This window comes from Rhopalosiphum maidis, chromosome 2 (assembly GCF_003676215.2).
Source record: "Rhopalosiphum maidis isolate BTI-1 chromosome 2, ASM367621v3, whole genome shotgun sequence".
Taxonomy (NCBI): domain Eukaryota; kingdom Metazoa; phylum Arthropoda; class Insecta; order Hemiptera; family Aphididae; genus Rhopalosiphum; species Rhopalosiphum maidis.
The window spans coordinates 71015670-71038109 of record NC_040878.1 but is presented as its reverse complement, the minus strand read 5'-3'; the positions used below and the strand labels follow the sequence as shown (position 1 = coordinate 71038109).

The following is a 22440-nucleotide window of genomic DNA, read 5'->3' as shown; positions in this document are numbered from 1 at the left end:
ATACAATTTCAATCGTTATAATTTTCGTATAGATTTCGTCTTATTTACGAATTATACTTAAAAAACAAAACATAATTTGTATTCTATTCTTCTCAATTCTTATGAGTAAATTGCATTTTTTCCTCGGTTAGGTTAGGTAAAACCAAAGGAACGTCTTGTTTTATACGTTTATTTCAGTATAAATAGAACAAAAGAACTCCTAAACAAATTATTTAACTTAACACAGAGATTATAATATCCTTTGTTTAAAGCTCATTGCTTGTATTTCATACGAAGTCAACATTTTAACACACTCTACTCTTAAAACCATCTGTTTAACTGCTGTAATCTCATTGACACATTTCACATATTATAAATAGTCAGGAATAGTTATAAATTAATATTAATTATATGATAAAATTTAAAACCATCGTATAAAGTTGGCCTCAATGAATTACATCAGATTGCATTTAGTAAGTACGCAGAATATATATTTGAATCATATAATATTATCTATGATATTCCTATCGCATTTAGTTGCTACGTTTAAATATTAGATCATTATTCGTTAGACTTTAATTCTTAAAAATATATATTTTATTTAGATAGATGATGTAAATTAATTAAGATGTGTAGAAAGGAATTAATATAACGTATACAAAAAAATATTCAAAGCGCAGAAAATTAGAGGGCTATACCGCTTAAAATTCTTTGAAGCCATCTAAAAATTAATAAGAAATAATAATTATAATATTTTTCTTTTTAAACATTTATGTGTAAAAAAGTATTAGGTACATAAAACATATTTTACTCACAGTATAAGTGGTTAATACCTTGACTGAAAATAAAAATTCCTCATTTTCTATAAACTACTTGCGTCAGTGGCAACTTCCATTATATTTTAAAAATAAATTATAAACAAATTGGAGAGTTTGCTACTGCTGCATATAATATGTATACAATAAATTAAATAAATCGTTATATACTAAAAAAATGATTCCCAACGAAGCAGACAAATAATTTAAACTTCAACAAGTTTATAAAATTAAATTGTACACTTACAAAATATTTAAATTGAAAATGTCATGAATTCTTAAAAATATAATAATTGTAATTTAAAAAGATAAATTCTGAGCAGAGGTAACGGTTATTTTTGTATTAGAATAAATTATTATATTTATACTCGTAGACCTAGTTATAGTTGATCATTTCTTGAAAAAGTGGGTTGGACTTAGTTTTTTAAAATTAAAAATAAATAAATATTATAACTAAGATAATTATTAATGGTTTGTTTAATTTTGTGTCAATTTAACAAATTTAAGGAAATGTTAAGACACATTACTTGAAATGATGTCGTCTTACATTGTTAATAGCCACTATAATTGTTGATCTTCTTTAAAATTATTTTTATATGAAGACTACCAAAAATTGATCTTAATAGACAATAAATGAAATTCGTAATAAGGTAAAGTTTTTCTTTTTTATGTACGGAAATGTGGTTTATTATCCAAGATCAATCTTATGTAGAAAAGATGTTTGGTGACAATTTTTTGAGGATTGATTAAAAGCTCTTCAAGTTTAACCAGTAGCGTAGAATAAAAGTTGGAGGCCCTCTTTAATGTAATGGTACAGATTCTGTGGTCCCATAACTTGGACTTAACTAGGGGGCCCCGGGGCCTAGGCCCCGTTGGCCCCAGCCTAAATACGCCACTGAGTTTAACTACCATATAATGGACCAATTTTTAGTAATTAGATTATTGAATGTAATGGTATGTATGCAAATTTCTCAATGTTGAGGTGTAGTTGATTGTAAATAACGTATGTGTGGCTTTATTCAAGCATAAATTTATTAAAACGTATTTTTGTCCCGGTCGTCACCTCATCGGTGGACCTTCGTCTGACGTTTCGTAGTTATATCCAGTAAATTTTGATGTTTGCTTACAGAATTAATACATTTATGGATCGTATGGTATTTATAAGTTTGTTAGAAAGTTTTTTGTGAAAAGAAAGTTCGAATAACTTAATAAATAGAACGATAATATACATTAGAAACAATATAATACACGTTCAGTGCTATCTATTGTGATAATAGTGTACTGTGTACATTGTACATATAGTATAATACTGTTTAGCTTTTAGTGATTATATAGGATATAATTACAATATCCAATTACAGCATATAAAAAAAAGATGGGTTACTTACTAATATTTAGATATAAAAATTCAACATTTGTATACATGTCAAATCTTTCTTAGTTAAAAACTTATGAAATAATTGAGCATTAATACAATTTAACTAGTGAATTTATAAACGAAATTTCTATAGCTAATTAGAATGCTCTAGTAATGTTCATTAATAATAGGCTAATTTTTTTATAATATATAACATTTAAAAATATTTTTAACATACATCTTCAATTTATTTTAGAAATTAATTATTATAGTATTTATTCATTGTAAATACGAGAAATATGTAGCAGGAGATACAAGCTAAGAATTTATCGTGTGATGAAAGATAGTAACGTGTAACTCCCCATTTTAATAATACCATGTATATGAGTTATTAACTCTGAAATGAATAAATTTTAACTAGATAATAATGAGATGGATATGGAAGAAATGCATTTTGGATGAAGGTGAATGTTAATGTTTTATACAGGAGATTTGAATTATCTCATCATGGCTTACCCGAGAATTTATTCCATTAAACAGTCTCACATCATTCTCATTTAACTAATCAATCAGAATTATGGTGATTTAATTTTATTTAAAATTCTATTCCATACTTTTACATGTATACTTTCGTGTATCAATTTATTCACTATAAAATACTTCTATAAAATGTAGAAAAAATTGGTTGAATCAGATTATTTCATAATATCTATATTTATAAAATGTTTACTTATTATTTATTATAATCTAATGATATAAAATACATTACCTAATATAATTTAAATAGGATATTGATAATTGTTATATGTTTTTTACGTATACAATAGTCAATAACTGTCGACTTTGTTAAGTTGTCCTAATAAAATATTTTTGTTAGTTATTGTGTTTAACTTTCTTATCTTCTTTAAGAATATTATATAACTAATTTATGCTTTATATTAATCAGTATTTAAAGTTACACAAAATTAAAAAGCATACTGTGAATTTTATTTTATTTTACCCTAGTTTATTCATTAGTTTTCTGAACCAAAATACTTTTTTCGCTTCCATCGATCGTTGTTTTCTTTAATATTAACAAATTACATTATAAATATCAGAAGTATTAATTATATTTACCTTAAGACTTCATTTACACATTATAGTTTTTTTTAAAGATAAAATTATATTCTATGGGCTGTTAGTTGTTACACGTCTACAACAAGAATCACTGGTTAATCATTTTTATCAAACTAATAAAATATAAGAATAAATCTATAGTGATAACATTTTGAAAATAGATAATTACCATTTTAAATAGAGGAGAAATTATCTTCAAGCCCTCTGCGTACCAGCGTACATTTTTAAGAACATAAGTTTAAAAAAGAAGCATTTTTAAGAAATAAACGCTGTTAAAGGTAGGGAATCTAAGTCTCTCACTTTAACGCTTTCATTTTCATTTTTTTTCGTCATTTTCGTTAAATTTAATTACTATGCATGTTAGTCACTAGTATAATATATTTCAATATTTTACTAATTACAATACAGTAGGGAATTATTCTATTCTGTATAATACAGTTTTTATTTAATTAAGTTTACAATACGTCAATATATTATACAAGATATAAACTTATAAATACAAGTTATATTATTTGTTTTTATATTTTCAAATTTCAAAATAGTTTTCAGTAATTTTTTATAGTTTAAGATATACTCGTATTATATTATATATTACACATTTTACATAAGTACATTATACATATAAACATCTATATTAAATACCTTGATTTGGAACTTCAAGGTGGCAATGTTAGTTGTCTATCCGGCTTCCGCATAATGTAATTTAATATAACCATGTTTTTATGGTATGGTTAGAATAGTCAAAATTATTTATTGTCTTTAGAGTGATTTAGACAGTGTTATTATAACTAGTTATAGCATTACATTATATATTAATTAGCATATATATTTTTTTATATAATATTTATATGCCTTATGACTAAACATAAATATACTTGTTCAGTATTTCTAACAACCCATTGCACATGACGCTAGTACGCAAAAACTATCATCTATATATCTAAATTCTAAAAATATCACGTATAATATAATTTATATATATTAAGTTCTTACGTATTGTTTAGTGTATTTTTAAAGGTAAAGTAGTAGAGGTAATTTTTTTTGAATTTCTATTAAGTGATAATTCAATTATTATTCATCGCCTGTTAGATTTTTTTTTATAAAACATTATTATCAAACGAATCGTCCGAAATTATTCTTGTCACGTTTTCTTTTGTCTTACACAACAAACAATATTTATTCAATATACGGAATATAAATTTTAATTATATAATATACGCAGTAAAATAGCAACAAAGGTATATCATTGCAGAACTATACAAAACGTAATGCGGACGCCGGACACTCATAAAACTACGAGAGTTTAAAAACAGAAAGTACAAAATGATTTCTTTAGTAATTCCATGATCATTTATAATCGATTTAAAATATTTATTTGGTTGATTATTCAATAATTCAAGATATTTTATTTGCAAATATGAAGACACAAAAAAAATAGTTTAAACTGTTCGTTTGAATAAATTATTAATGTAATATGTATTTTGGAACTTTGGAAGAGATAATAATTCAAAACAACAAACGACTTTAACGTTGTGCTTATTAATAAAAACATAGATATTTTATGTATAAATATTGTAATTAATAAAAGAACAAAAATGTTTAAAGCTATGCACATAAAACTCATTAGATACTGAGCATAACTGCGTACAATTTAAAATTATAAAATAACTTCAAATGCTTGTTTATAGTTTCATAATAATAAAACTATACCTAATATATTAGTACCTATTACTAAATTCTATAAGCTTGTATTATTTTGTTTTGAATAATATAATGTAGGCTCTTATGAAAGTTATAAAAGTATGTACATATTTTATCTTTATGCATTTTTCGTCCAAGGTACATAATATATAGATACAATAAATCATATAGTATATACAATATTATGCATATATGCATCTCTTGAGATTAACACAGCCTTAACGTTATAAGTTATTTATTTTTCTAAATTTATCAGTTAATTAAAAAAAAATATGAAATTGTATTTCATTGTTTTTATATATATATAGAATAACTACGATCTATACATAAACTATACATAAAATATAGTACAATAATAATTAGTTTTTTTAACATATAGAAAATGTACAAGCCTATAAAATAAACATATACTCGTATATCGAACTTTATAAATCAGTTGAAACATTTAAGTAAAAATTATATTTTAAATCAATATAAAAACATATCTACAAATATACCTATAAACGTTGAAAATAGACATTTATTCAAATATTTATCTCTCATTAATCATAAATTGTAATAACTAAATACATTTAAGTGCATAACAATGTATTTTATTGTCTTTTTAGCAAATAAAATAAGTTATAAATATTTACGTTAAATAAAAACACTAATTATGTACATTTTTTTTTTTTAATATATTCTAATAAATTATACTTTACTTCATTATTATATTAATTCAATGCTGACGTTTGTATTAAGCCTTAGATCTTAATATATTTTAATGTAAACATATTTTTGTTTTTAATTTCATAACAGTTATGGTCCTTAATATAATCATAATAAGTCAATTAAAGACGTGTATGGAGAAAACGTTCAATGTAAAGAATATACTATTTTTATCTGCGAGTCGCTGTAGAGTTCACAACAAAATGCTTATCTGACAATTTACCAAATCATAATTCGCTGCGATTCGATTTGCACGATTTATTTTACTAAGACTCTCAGTCATGTCGTGTTCTCTTTCTCAATAGGTATAGTCTACATTGTTAGTCGACCATTGGCAAATGCTTATTCATATAAATATCAGTGAATTGCAATTACTTTTACGTCATACTATAACCACTGTTTATCACTGAAATAAATATATTTTTAGATACCTAATACCAATAAAATTATAATGTAGAATATTTTAATTTGTTAAGAATTAAATTTACTTAATATATAAACGAAAAAAAAAATATTATACATCTTGAAGTCTATTATAACGACTATTGAAATATTTTCGAATTGCTTGTTTTAGTTATGGTCATAACGATATGCTTAGTACATATTATTGTATGCATTTTAGATAGAAATAAATGTAGTATTTTTTAGCTACCTACTGTACAATTAAATATTTTGTAAATGTTTATAACGGTACAAATAATATAATAATAATAAATATTAATTACATTTTTTGATTTATAATTTCAAATTTGTTTAAAATTATATTAAATTAAATCTGTTATAACAGCAGTATGCTTATTATTCTAGTTATAAATATTTCTATTGTTGCATGAACAACGATGCAGAATTCTTAAGTGAGTCTACTGATGTCAACATATATTGATGTGATCAACGGACATGGTCACAATATAGCTTATAAAAATTATATACGCGGTCAGTAAACTCTTATTCGGTTTATGCGGTTCAAGCGTGAAAAATAAAAATAAATACATTTCGAGTTTCTGGTATTACGTTATTGTAATATATTTATAATTTGTTACATATTGACAATTTTCGTAATAAATAAAATTAAATGCTTAAAGGGATAAGCTTATTATCACTTAAAATGTATTTATTAAAAAAAAATATTCAAACAATTTTATGTCATCAATCACTCTAAAAATTATCGATAAAAAATACCATTTTATTAGTAGAGCTTTATTACATATTTTAAATATTACTTACTTGAATTAATAAATTTCATAAATTTAATAAGTTAATATCGTTTTTTTTTTTTTTAATATTACTTGATTTATAATTTTTACAGTGTGTATATATTAAATGTACAACAGGTAAATATATTAAAAAAAACAATAGAATTGACAATAATAAAACTTAACTTTAGACGCCCTTAATTTAATTAACTTAATTTACACCAGTAGGTCTCTGTAACAATTCCAGTTTAAGCATCTTTCCAAACTTTCCAAATGTGTATTGCATAACATCAGTCTTGTAATAAGATGAATTAAGTGAATATAAGTTTTAAGCGAAATATTAGGTAGTGAATTGTAGCAGTTTCTTCTATTATCTTTGTATTTAGTCTTGAATGAAAAGATACATTTGAAACAAACTACGGAGCTTTGATGATTACTCGAAGACATATTGACTGAAACATTTGTAAAGTTATAACTATTCTTTTGTTGGAAGGATTAGCGGAGTAAATTTAAAAAATAATTTTATGTATGAAATAAAATGAATGATTTATTTTTATCAATATCCGACACATTTATCGTCTTATTTTTGTTTAATCATTTACTAAGATTATTTTTTTTTAGATTTAGATCATAGTGATTTTAGAAATAATGTCAGTGAATGTGAGAGACTCTATCTAAGTTTGTTTCATACTTATTCATTTTATGTTCTAATTTTAAAAATGTCAAATTAAACATTTTTATTTAGAATATAATATAAACCTATAATTGTTCATCCTTTAATAACAATGATTTCGTTTTGAAATGGATTTACTTTATAAAAACAAATGAAATTTAATATGAATCTTACTTTATCTATCACACTAATTGTCCATTTCAAATTTTCAGCTATAAACGGTTATCGACACGCACGAAATATAATTTCTTAACTATGCACGTCGCACGTGTTAAATCCCAAACCTAATTGAACTTTCAGTTCTATACAAAATTGGTTACAAGCAATAATAAAAATAAACATGAGTTCTCCGTGGTCCAGTAAAATACACATGCGCGATTATATTACGTGTTTACTACACGAGTATTAGCCATGACCTACATCCAAACTACTATTTCGTTTTGGTTAGTTTGTTGTATTATCGTTAATCCTTTTGTTATCTAAAAAATGAAAAGGTAAATTACAATTATAATAATAATATCTATATATAATGAGCCACCGTGTTGGCCTGTGTTATAGACATATGAGAAAACGATTAAATACGGTGGCACGCCCGGCCATCCTGTAAATATATTATAAGCAATGGAAATGAAATAATGCAAATCCATCAGACGATATCGTCACAAAGTTTTTTCTATAACCTCTTATCAACTGGCAACTACTATATAGTTATTTAATTAAAACTTACAATTACCACAGAACACTATATCCAAATTTAGTATAGTAAAATTATACATATTTAATAACCTTGACTTTATTTTGTCGTAGGAAATATCAGTGCGGTTTTCACGTATAAATGGAAGGGCGAGGACATGGCCCGAATGCTGGATGACATGACCAGGAGGGTAATGGTAAAAATCACAATAGCCAGTCATTGCACCAGACCATACGGTAACATTAACAGGTATTTATATACAACTCCATTGGATTATATAATATACTAATTGAATTTTTATCATTTATTATATATACGATTTGTTATAAATTTGATTTTGCGGTGTTAGATCCTATTGTTGACACACAGGGACAACAAATATGATTTATTATTAAAAGTAATATCCTACTGAGTAAAATATATATGTATAATATTTTATGATTAGGTATGAGGTATATCTAGTTAGCATTGATACTTGATCGTATTATAATGTACAACAAATAATAAATAATATTGTTTATTCTATACATTTAAATGTCTTGCTTGTAACTCAAGGATATTTTACTTGTTAACTTAATTAGGTATTTAAGGGCTACCAAATAAAAATTAATACTTCATTTTACTATTTACAAAAAAAATGGTATATTTTCATTACGGTTTTTAAAATAAAATACATAATTTAGGTATAGTTGAAATTTTAATAAACCCTAACTTTTCGTAAGAACATTTTTCTTCTTAAATAACATACCAGTAAAAATCACAATATAATGTAATTCAACGAAAAATCTATTACCTACATTATTTATATATTATATCGGTTGAGTCATCATGTAGTTTTTTTTCATTTTCCCACGACGCTATAATACAAGAAAACGGAAAAATGTCATTGCTTATACGTTATACCATAAGTATATAATATATATTGATAAGGAAATAATAAGAGAATAATCGATAAAAACTAAAAAGACACGTGTAAAATTAATTTCAGTCACGGATGAATAGACAAAGAAATTGAACTAATGCGAGTTCTTGAACATATAGTGAATTTGACCATGTCAATTCACACATCCAATCGTATCATAGTATTATTTTGTCCACTACTTCTCATTGTAATTCTTATTTATTAAGCAGTCAATAATATATTTCGAATCTAATTAGTTGGGTATTAGATTTATTCTATGTACAAGTATAAAATAATTACTAGTATATTTTCATATTGTAAAATGCGTTGTTTCAAAAATTACCCAACTTATTATTTATGTGTTAAATTGTAAGTAATTGTTATCGTTTATTATAATCATTTCTCTGTGCTTGGCAAAAAATATATTTGTATTTAAAACAAATTTTAAGCTCTTCACTTTTAATGTTTATTAAAGTATAGTCATCAATTTCATTGATTTGAATTTCAAACGTAAGATTTATATTTACTATTTTCAATAAATAATTTAAGTAGATATAAATCCATTAATAAATTAATTATTTATGTAAATTATATTGTCGTCATAAAATGTTATACGTTAGTTAAAAATTAAAATTATATATATTTTTACTAATAAGTAATAAAGTTTTAAGTTACTAATAACTTTCCTCATTGGCCATTTTTCGATTAACTAAATTAAATAATTATCTACTATGATATTGTTTTTAAGCATGTTATCCAACACGGCGCACAGAGCTTTATTTTTATAAGGTTATATAAAAAATTTGAAAATTCTTTAATAGAGATGTTATTAATATTTACGTACAATTACATAAAAAATAAGTTGGCTTAACTAAAGTTTAAACTTATTAAAATATCAATATTAATTACCTTATATTTTGAATTATTAGTCATCATTCATTACTTTATTTTACTTAAAGATAATTCATTTAGTTATGTATGGAGATCATGCCTTTTTTTAATCCTAATAGTGTGTTAAATGTTTAGTGTCTTAATATTATGAATTAATTTTTCTTTTTTATTATCTTTCACACACCAAAAGAAAACAATCTTATCTATGGATAAGTATAATAAACAATAATATAATATAGGTAATCTATACATAGATTAGGTCATATATATTATATATACATTATACATATATTGCGTTTGCTCTCAGATTTAAAATGAATAAATCAAAAAAATAAATTGAAAAACATCAAGGAACCTGCTTCTGACCCGCTTCTAATGTGTATAGTAGATTTTGAGTACACCTCGTCATTGAGTATATTACTACAACGGATGTTGTTTCACATTTTTATTCAGTGATAAACTATTGCATGCAAAAACAATTCTAAGCTATTCTCCGTCTCTATTTCCTAGAATATTTTAAATTTTAAAATACATTTATTATTATGGTACTTTCAAATTAATTTATCTTTCTGTTAGTAATATGGTAAGTTGAACTTGGAACTAATTTTTGACATAACATTGCATGTATTAATTATTATAGTATTGTTATTAACTTATAACTTACAACTTTACTAAACCAATTGTTAATGACCAGCTTGGCTAAAGCAATACTACACTGTCCAAACGATTACGATGACAATGACAGAATAGCTTAAACGCATAATATAATAAATGCAAGGGCAATATCGGGCAATATCAAAGAAGTAGAATAATTTCCTTAAAAAATAAACAAACATTTTACTTATGAAAACAAAAAATATGAACACGGACTCATCTCTCACGCCAATAATATATCGGTGTTCACAAGTAACAAACACACAGGCCGACCGTGACAAAAACACACGTCATACACATCTAATTTTTGCTAAACTATACCTATATGTATTATTTATAAACTATTATCTTTAGTATACATCAATATTAATTAATAAACCATACGATTTTATGTGCCTTGAAAATATCATCATCACTGCCGCGCGCATTTTTAATATTTCATTTTCACGATTTACAGGTAACTTAAAAAACAACCTATTTACCCAAATTTAAAAAAAAACAGATAAGATCCATAAACTAGGTGTTAAAAACTCTTTTTCATTTAAAAACAATTAATATTTAATCATGTGTATCACTTATTTACTGGAGCTCTATTAAATTTACTAAAGATTTTAAGTTCAAGTACAACTTATTAAAATACCATATTTCTATTTAATCGTTTACTGGCGTAATTTGTTTTAGAGTCCGTCTAACATCAATATTTGTTTTCTTCGTCTGTCTATTACATGATACATTAACAAATGTATTTTGTACTTTCATAATAAAACTCTTTTGTTCGATTAAGAGCAAAAAACCTATATTGTTTTATAAAAAAGAATATTTTCTGTGCAATGTCCAAATTGTTTTTTAATATTTTCATTTTTTGTCAAGATAATCAAGTTCTAATTTAACTTATTTTTAAATTTTAACCATAAATACCTCATTGAAATTTTTTTATTAACAGTTTAAGTAATACTGATAGATAATTAAGTAGTATATTATATATTATCATAGTAAGTACATGTCTATGTTGTACTCGTTTAGTGTTATTTATAATATTGTTCAATTCTAAAATTAATAGGAATTATTTTGAAAACTTTCTAAGATTTTTGTATTTTTTAATTTTAAACTATAATAATACTCATATTAAATTTATCACATTATTTGTTTTATAACTACAATTGAAATATATTGGCAGAGAAATTTAACAAATTTATTAATTGTTCAAATAGTAATATGATTATTATTGATTAGTCAAGGGCTATATTTATATGTTAAAAATGTTATTATTATTATATTTATAAATATAGACATTATACCTAACTAATTAAATATTACATCAATTGGCAATTGCCTGTTTGAAGCTTAATCAAGGATACAATTTAAACTTTTTAATATAATTCTTGATATCCGTTCAACGCCAAATATTATTAAACATTAATAGATTTATCGACAGTGAGGTAAACACAAAATTATAACACACATCGGTAATAAATTATAATGTAATATTAAAACGGATTTAAACCACACTGTTTACTAAATACCAATAAATTATACATTTAATTTAGATCCTCTAACTTCTTGCGATATTTACACCATACAATCGTTTTTGGTCATTTAATTTGTTTATTACTATGTCTATATTGATACCAATTATTTATGTATTACTTACAATTTATAAATTATTATATATGTGTATGTGCAGATCAGGGCTTGGAACCGAAATTAAAAATACCAGTATTTTAACCGAAACCACACCCTAACCCTTTTAGGATTTTTTTAGGAACCAAAACCAATATTTGTTGGGAGTGAATTTTTCGGTTTTTTTTCCGATTTTTTTCAGTTCCAAAAGTTCCAATTAAAAATTAAATTATTTTATATATTTAGGTAATAAGTAATAATATTTCATTTAATTTGATGATGTTGTAAATGTATACGTGTATTTAAAATTTTATATTTCTATAATCTAACAGTTCCAGAAAAAGATAAAATATGAGCAGTTACCAAAATAAAAATGTATAAATAATAATTATTGTTATTCAGCACCTCGCTGTCAGTTTGTAAAACCCTTCGTTATGATTATTTCTTAAAGTTTAATAATAGCCAATAGATAAATTGATTAATAGCATTAAATTCACAGCCCTAATTATTATCATTATTATTGTATATAGTATATATACATACTATATATAAGTATACAACTATATAATAATAAATATTTGTTCTTTATAATTATTTTTTTAATTTCATTTTGTTTTCATTAAATTCAAAAATCAAACAATGAAATGAAAATAATTTTGAATGCCATAAAATACCTAGTTGAAAGTTTAATTAATTTTTTACGAGCGATTGAAGTTTACATTTTTTTGTTGTTGGATAATCAACCGTAAATTAAAGAATTCTAATTGAAGGATTTTCGACTTGAAATTTTTACCAAATGTTATACATGATAACATTTTCAAAATATTTTAACTTGTTTTGAGATACTTTAAGACATTTTTAATTTTTAATTCTTTTATAAATACTTTTTTTTCTATAAATATCAATATCATTTTTTTGTTGGGTCAAAAAGTTTGAAAATTAAATACAAGGTTCCTCACAAGACGTAATTAGTAATTAAAAAATATTAAAGATGCATAGGCATGGTTTTTATAAGTATTTAAATTTTAAAGTTCAAAATTTTACAAAGTTCGTCGAAATCTCGAAAATTTGAAAATTATTTAGTAGTTGCAATGTATTAAATGTTCAGTTTTTATAGCTAATGATTAAACATTTAAAACATTCTTTCTGATAAGTATACCGTAAAACCTAAAAATTATAGTAACACAGTTTTTGATTGTTATTTTAAGTTCATAGGCGTGACTAGACTTCATCCGCAGTGGCAGCTAGCATTAGCTATGTTGACCTATGTTTAAGTTTAAATTTAGACGAAATTAGATATTTAAACTAAGACAACTATTTTGTTAATATTATTAAAAAAAATTATTTGTTATTGTAAATTGTAATGATTATATTATATTTAAAAATTGTACTAAATAATACTAAAAAATTTTCCGATTTTTAGAAATTTAAACTTCACACACTCATAAATTTTTTTACGGTATACTACGCTCGAATAAGATACATTCAATATATTCAATAAAATGTACTCTGTTTTCGCAAGTAAACAGTATAAACAAAATATACATATAATAATATATTAATATTAAGCATAATTCAACTATCTAAATTATAAATTAAATACAATTAATGTATTTTTGAAGGACTGAAAGTAATGTAAAACCAAGTGAGGTTAGGGAGAACGGAGAGAAGGATTCGGCTGTGGGAAAAAATATTAGTGTGGAGAAGATAATGTGAAAATCCTAACTCAAAAAAGCAAAGGAAGTCATCACATAGAAAAATTAAAAAAAAATCCAAAGACTGAAAATGTTGGATCTTCTTTACTAAAAATATTAGAAAATCGACAAAGACCAAAAAATTCAGCTATATGTTAAATTTTTAAATGCCGTACAACGAGTAAAAAACTCTTCGGTAACCTCTACTTATGTTTATAATACACCAAATAAACAACCAATAATTTTTTCCTCAACAACATTACGCCACAAATAATTATCTTCATAGTCCTTCATCTATTTCTTATCAAAGACCACTGTCACACATGTCACAATTTAATATTACTTCTCATCAGTATACTTCCCAAAATGTACCTAAACATATAATAAGCTCTACAATTACTTCTCCGCCAAGTGTAAATGATGAATCAAGCAATTTTTCACAACCATCCCCTTCTGAAATGTATTCTACTTAAAAACCAAATTATTAACATTTTTAAAAATAAAATATCTTTTTAAAATAAAAAGTTAATAAATTAAAAATAATAGTTATGTCTACATTCTTTATTTTTATTTGAAAATTATCTACCTCAGTGTCACGATCAATTACTCTTCTGGTGATAGTATGCTGTTTCGGAAAATTAGGTCCTACCAGTGATATCTTAAAAAAAATTAACTGTTATTACATATTGTTGAGTGTAAAAATAAAACTTAGTTACAAAACTTCAATAAAATATTTGCTAAGGAATGTTTGGTTTTTAGTTAGTGTTGTACATCATATATCATATTTACTATTTAGTATATACTAGCTGTATATTTGAAAATATTTGAACAAATATTTTAGTTACATAACCACATGAGGTATTCAAAAGTGTTAAGTAATGTTAATAATGAGTAATGAATAGTAATGACTATAATGACGTAAAATCATAAAACATTAAATTTATTTTAAAAAAATATTTATATTTAATAATGATATATTTCTACTTACCAACTCATCAAACAATGTTATAGATAAACGATAATATTTAAAAAAAACTCGCTGCATAGTCATAAATGTTACCTGAAACTGACCATTGTCTGGCCTTTTTAGATTCAGAGGATGGACTCAATGTCTTCTTTTAACTTTCTTTTTTTTTCATTTTTTACGTTTATGTTTTTCGTATAGTGCGAAAATAACACACGCAGCTTCAATATCATTTAATATTTCCATTTTTAAAAACAAATAAATTAAAATTGAAACAAAAAGTATGTTGTACATCATGCACGATGAATAGTAACATCAAGACTGGTACCTAAATCACGAAATACAAAGTATTGGCGCGCTTTTAATTTTAAAGTTTTGGCGCACTTTTTATCTTGGAGAAACGCGTGTAAAACGCATGAAATACGCCTAATGTGTAATCAAAGCGCATTTTCGTTTTAAAATCACGACGTTTGAAACGAGCGGAGGCGAGCGTTCGAATTGTCTAGTTTTCAATAAATTTAAGTGCGGATTGAATAACGTTATTTTTATTATTTATTATTTAACTTGAAACTTTTTAAAATACATCAACAAACCTTATTTTTTTAAATTTGTTTTGACGTTTTTAAAACAAAATAGTAAACATACAACTAAAGTTATAATTTTAGATAATATGTATGATGTTGAAAATCATTTTTTTTTCTTTTTGACAAAAAAATATACCTCTAAATAACGGTATTTACCGGTAAAAACCGGAACCTTAATTCTGTAATTTTAAGAACCGTAACCGGAACCGAAAAAAAACATAAAGGTCCCAACCCTTGGTGCAGACAGCCCCGTATTTAATTTTCTTTTTACGATAGCGTAATAAGCAAAACTGTTTGCTTTATTAAGTTCAAAATAATACAATAAATTAATTTTCCAAATACTTTTCATCGACGTAATAATATTTTAACATCATCTTAACGTTATATGTATAAAAATTAGTTTTATAATTTTTTTGATGATATATCAATATTTTCTGACCATAACTTACTATAAAAATTTTTTTACACAAAATCCATTATTTTTTTATTGAAAATTCATGAACTAGCAAACATACTTATCATACTAAAATGAATAAACATTATTCACTTTTTACGCTTCATCAATAATTTAAAGCATGATATACTTTATGTAAAATAAAAATCACAAATACTATAACAGATTTTGTTTATATAGTTAATACTACGACATTTTATTCAAATTTTGAGCCTAAGCGATTGTTAAATATGTGATAATATTAAATTTAATAATAGCCACATATTTTCCGATCATCTGAAATGTTATTTGTTATTTTAATGTATTAAAGGCATATTAATGATAGTTTTCTACTTACATTTTAAAACTTTAATTCTTTATCCAACTATGTTTTATATGCTTATAATTAAATTTGATAATATTTTAGAATTATGAGTTTTGTGTTTAATATATTTAGTTGTAAAATATAATCCTAATCCATTCACATTTGTGGCTCGTTAAAAAAATACCTTTAATCGTCATTTTACCGTATATAATTCATATTATTATGTAATGTAATATTAATTTTAATATACCTACAGTATAACTATGATAATCCTGATAAATGTACATACTTATAGAATACGGCAAATGTAGTATTAATGTAATGTATATTACATTAATACTTTAAAACTGAACGATTGCCAGAAATGATGCTTAGTCAAATAATAAAATGTTTAAAAAAATCATTCGACCTAATATAAACATTTAATTACAAATTATTTATTTTAGATGTATAATATTATGTATAACAGTTTTATATTTTTTTTTTTGTTCGTCCCTAAAACGCATTTATTTTATTCTTGCAATTAAATTAACATTTATATTTATATTCGTACATTTATTACTGTGGTTATTAACTACCAAGTATCGTATGATTTAAATAATAATAGAACTCCAATATTCCACGGTAAACAGGTGAAAGTCTTGGAATATTTGTATTTCATTGTATTACTGAATTAATTATTGTATTTAAAATACACAACTAGTGATATAAACCACTAACAAAATACGACTTAAAAATAGTAATAATATAAGCAAGAAATCACTTAATGTTATAAATTAATGAGAAATTTAATTTATATTACACTGTTTAAATTTTTAAATATTCCACATTATTATTCTAAATTGTTTAGGAAAAATTAACTTAAATAAATATTTAGTATATATGAAGTGGAGGTAGTGAACAGGGGCCTATGAAGGTGTAGAACTCCATTAAGTTCGGAGAAAAGGATAAAAACTATGAAAAAGAAGAAAAATAAATAATACTATATAATTGTTTGAGGATAATATTATATTATGATGATAAGACGCAATAATTATAAAATAATTGAAAATAGAAATTCTGTGAAGTGCTATCGATTATTTTAATATTTAGTCATTGGTTCATCGCATTAATAAAGTGATTACATGTGACATGTGATCTCCATTTTAAATTTATCGTTTCCAAACTTTCTTGACACACTGTACTATAATAAATTTCTATGTAACAGAATTCTAAATTTAGATAATTATATGTAAGTACCTATCTTGGGTATTTTAAGTACACAATTTTATCTGTGCTCAATTATCATTTAAATTACATTTATAAATATATTATCTCTGATATCTATTGTCATAATTATAAAACTTTGCAATTCATATTCCGATAATCATGGAGTTTCAATTTTACCCATATTACCAAATTTATAAATAACAGTGTAAAATATAATATATTATTAAATTAATTTAAAAAATATTTATATTTCGTTTTTGTTATTATTTAAAGTGATTGTACTTATTCGTCTGTATTCTTTGATAAACAATTACGGTTAAATCTATGATTTTAATCTCAAATCCATAGTCTATAGGTACCTATGTTTTAGATTCTACACGGAGCAATTAGTTTTACAGTTATTATAATCATATATGTCTGTGTGTTTGATTTGATTTTTCAACTTCGGGAGTGGTTTCTAAAAGCAAAATTGGATCTAGTCGGTATAGAAAAAATTTTATGCAAAAACCAATTTTCAACAAAATAAATTTTGATTTTATTTTTTTTGTAATTCAAAAATAAAAAACTAGTGATTTTTTCTTTTTACCAAATATTTATAACAACATTTTCCAGTCATAATATTATAATTTTCAAAATAATTTGGATCTTTTGTGTTAAATAAAGGCATTTTAAATTTTCTACTTTCTTTAAAATTTTTCAATCAATGTATAATAAACTTCTTGTTTGAAAGCAAAACCTCTTGACAATTTAATAAAAGATCCCTCATAAGAGATTCTTAAAATAATTTAACAATATTGAAAATACATAAGCACAATTTTTTTAACGTTTGAAGTTACAATGTTGGTTACAATGTTGACAGTATTCGTTAAAATTACGAAAACATACAAATTATTTTGAAGTTATAAATCTATCAAATTTTTAATTTTGATAGCTAAAGCTTAAAGATTATATACAAAGTTCCACTTAAGTTTTTCTAGTATAAACCATTAACCTCAAAATATAAAAATGAATATGCATAATTTATTTTTATAGAAATTTTAAATTTTAATTTGAACAAAATTTGATATTAAAACGAAAAAAATAATTTTAGTTATTTTCTTGTAGGTAGTTAAAACCAAATTGTCTTGAAACTTTTCATCGTTATGTATATTACTATTGTCTAAATATTATACAATTTTTAAATATTTATTCTAATAGTATTTTCACAATTTCACACCGTTCTGTCGTATTTTTATATTAATTTAAAAAATTAGTTACAGTAATTTAGTAATATATTATTTTAATATTTGTATATCATATTATGATAATTATAAATAAAATAAATGCAAAAATGAGTTAAACCTATCGTGTTACTAATAAAAACATTAATAATTAATAGCAATATAAATCAAATAACATTTCTTTTGTAATATAAGTATAGGCCGACAGACTGTCTTGCTCAGAATCGATTTAGTATACAACGAATGATTTATCATTGAATTCAAATTTAACGCATCCATACAGTGACCTATTTAATGTAACTCGATATCTACTAAATAGATACGCAACTTCCCTAGTTTTTTTTTTATTATTGTAATGTAGGTATTTGTGAAAAACTGATAGCCGAAAGTAATTTGTGAGTTTAGAAGTTAAAACTGAAACAATTAACAAGAAATAACATAACTTATTTTGTCATTATTTATTATTGAATATCTAAATGTAAAATATGATCAAATTTTTTTTTATTAGAATTTTTAAGATATAACATAAACATTAAGAATTGTCGAGAAAGTCACTCATTGGTAAAATCGTTTATCGCGAGAATTTTAAATATCATTTAGTCTCGTCAATATAGCTATATTTTGGACAATTAATTTAATAGATTAAATGTTTAAATATTTAGCAGGCCACTTCATTTGAATACCAGTTAACAAAATGGTCTGATCATTAAATAAAAACATTTTGGTTTTTAAATTAAGTTTGGATTTCAAGAGTGAGTGGAAGTGGTAGAGTCTGTTGACTGTTTGCAGACTGTTATTAGCCAATATTAATGATTGAACTGCATATTACGGAGTGGAGAGAGAAAGTGACTTCTGATGATTTACATTCAAATTAGTTAGTTAGTTTATAAAACATAATTTTTCTACCTTTTGATATATTATTTTATTCTAAATTAATTTCAAATGTATAATAGTTTTTATAAAATAAAATTGATATTCATTAATATGTATAAACATTTAAAAAGTAAAAAAAAAAATGGTTTTTCTTTTTTTGTTAATGAACATATATTTATATAAAGTGTTTTATTTTCTATTTTATTAGATAAGAACAAATTGTTCTTTAATATATTATGCAATATATGAATATTACGTTATTTGTGTCATTAAGTTGTTATGTATTATTAGTATTGATAATAATTTTAAATACCATTGGGATATTATATATTTTAAATAAACGATACATTCTAAAAATAATGCGTAATTCAAGTATTAAAATAATTAAAATTAAGTCTTAACTATCAAGTTATTTAATTTGAACTCTAATAATTATATTGTTATAAATGTTTTATTAAAATTTTAATAGGTACCTTCCCAATCATTGGTTAAACAAATAAATAATAATTTCTTGTATAACTAGAAAAATATAAATAATATAATTTATATTTTAATCGAGTGACTTGCATTTGGATTTACGAATATGTATCTGGTTAGTTATTGAGATTACTCAAATACCTCATAATATAAGTCAAGCTCTTATTGGCTGGACAATGGACTATATAACTTGTACCACAGTATACTATGGAATTATTTAGTCATTTTTTTTTAATAATCTAACTTTAAAATTATCGGTTCCATTTGAAATTAATTTACTTTAACTAAATAATTTAATAACCAGCTTAAATTTTTTTTATATAAAAGACTTTAAGTTCTTAATATTAAATACTATATTATAACAATATAACATTGATACATTTATGAATTTTTCCCTCACGATAGTGACTTACTGTCAAGTACATTTTTTTTAATAATTTGTGTATTGAACACTGTATGTTTGGTGGTGCCCATCTACTATGAATAAAATCAAACAATTCTATGCAATGAAGGTGCACACGTTTTTTTTCACATTTTAAAAACTACTTAAGGAGTAAGGACTATATAGTAAACTTGACTCCAGTAAGAATTGTTTTTAATACAGTATTAATTTGTAATACATGGTTTACACAAACATGAGTAGAACAAAATACTCAATGTTTGTTTGTTTTTTTCTCATTTCTCTCATTTTCAATAATCATTCCTGAAATATATAATGTAAAGCTGCTGTTTTAATAACATATAGATATTTTAAAAGTATAAAGTGAGATCAAAAATACAATATTAAAATTATAATTTACATATATACATTTTTAAAAAACTATCTTTAAGTATTATGGAATTGTATGCTACAGTAGAATATAAATTTCATTAAACGGAACGTTTATTTAATAGGATTGAAATATATCCTGTAAGGCAAGGGTGGGCAACTGGCGGCCCGCGGGCGGCATCAGGCTCGCGAACCTTTTTTTCTAGCCCGCGCAATATTTTCAAATTACATCATACAATTTCAAAGTCAATCATCTATACTCTATGCTACGTCTATGCTAAATTACAATGCATATTTTGAATGGCCTTTTTTTTGTTTTGCTCTCTATACTCTGGCCCGCTAAATTTTAATTTTCTAAAAATTGGCGCTCTCATAACTTTCAGTTGCCCTTCCCTACTATAAAGATATAACATATCATGGACAAAAAAAGAAAATATATCGAATTAAAGGTGCATGAGATGTAAAAACTGTCAAATTTCAATTAAAATTTATATCACATATAACTATACTCCCACTTAACAGATAAGATCATGATATAATAATTGTTTACAACACAATTTTTGTTTTGTTTCGCTAAATAATCAAATGAAATAAAATTTTATTTCAAATTTTATAATTCTTTTTTTTTCTAGATTGCTTCAATATAATCAATTTTTTTATTCATTTATTTCTAATTTTTCTTGTCGTTTAGTGTGCTTAAGTATGTAAATACCTATTTTGTATTTTAATAACTGTTGATGTAAGTTACACTCGTATTTTTTTTTAAATACGTTTTAAATACCTTAACAGTCATGTTATTAACTTATCATGGATATTTCTTTTTAGTAAACTCATTTTACCATTTATGGTAGGTAGATAATTCATTGTTTAAATGTTTAATATGTTTTGACTCATTAATAAATCCTATATAATAATAAATCGGTTTCCCAAGTACGATCAACAAATTGATAAGAATAACGTGGAGTGCAAGGTCATAAGGTTAGTAGTATTCCGGAAGATCATAAACTAGCATACTCATTTGACGTATTTAATTATTTTTATAAATCAACTAACTTATCAGGTGAATTTTTTTCTAACATTAAACTTCTATATAAAAAAACTTAAGCTCTAGGTTATAAAATTTATTATTTTAATTCTGGTACCTACATATTGTAGCTCAGCCCCATGTGGTTCTAATACTGACATTCAGACGATAATACGTGTAGTAATTTGTAATTGTCAGTAAAAAATGTGAAGGTGCATTATGATAGTTTGATATTTAAAAAAAAACAATGAATAAATGAATCATTTTATCAAAAAATGTAAGTACTAGAATGAATGAAACTTGACTGTAAAAAAAATTTAATCAGAATAGTAGTATCAACATAATACATACAACTATCATAATAGTTTATAAAATTCATTCGAAATTATATTTGTATCTATATTATACAAAACATTTAAGATGCATAAATTATTTTAAGCAATCGTCCCTAGATTAATACCTAATCATGTACAATTGTAATATTATAAATATCTTACGTATAATTGCTGATCTTATATTATACATTAAAATATTAAATCATTAAGGCAAAAATTATTGTATGATAC

The 22440-nt window shown here is 23.8% G+C and overlaps 1 protein-coding gene across 4 annotated transcripts in view; it reads left to right on the top strand.

The window, feature by feature from the left end:
- Nucleotides 1-22440, top strand: part of LOC113554849 (protein goliath) — a 53903-nt gene that overhangs the window by 7795 nt on the left and 23668 nt on the right. For all 4 annotated transcript variants that reach the window (XR_003405312.1, XR_003405311.1, XM_026958911.1 and 1 more), the window contains exon 2: nt 8350-8485. Coding sequence is in view for 2 of the 4 variants with exons in the window: in XM_026958911.1 (XP_026814712.1) it covers nt 8350-8485 (136 nt within the window). In the remaining 2 variants the exon portion in view is untranslated. The remainder of the gene's footprint in view (nt 1-8349; nt 8486-22440) is intronic.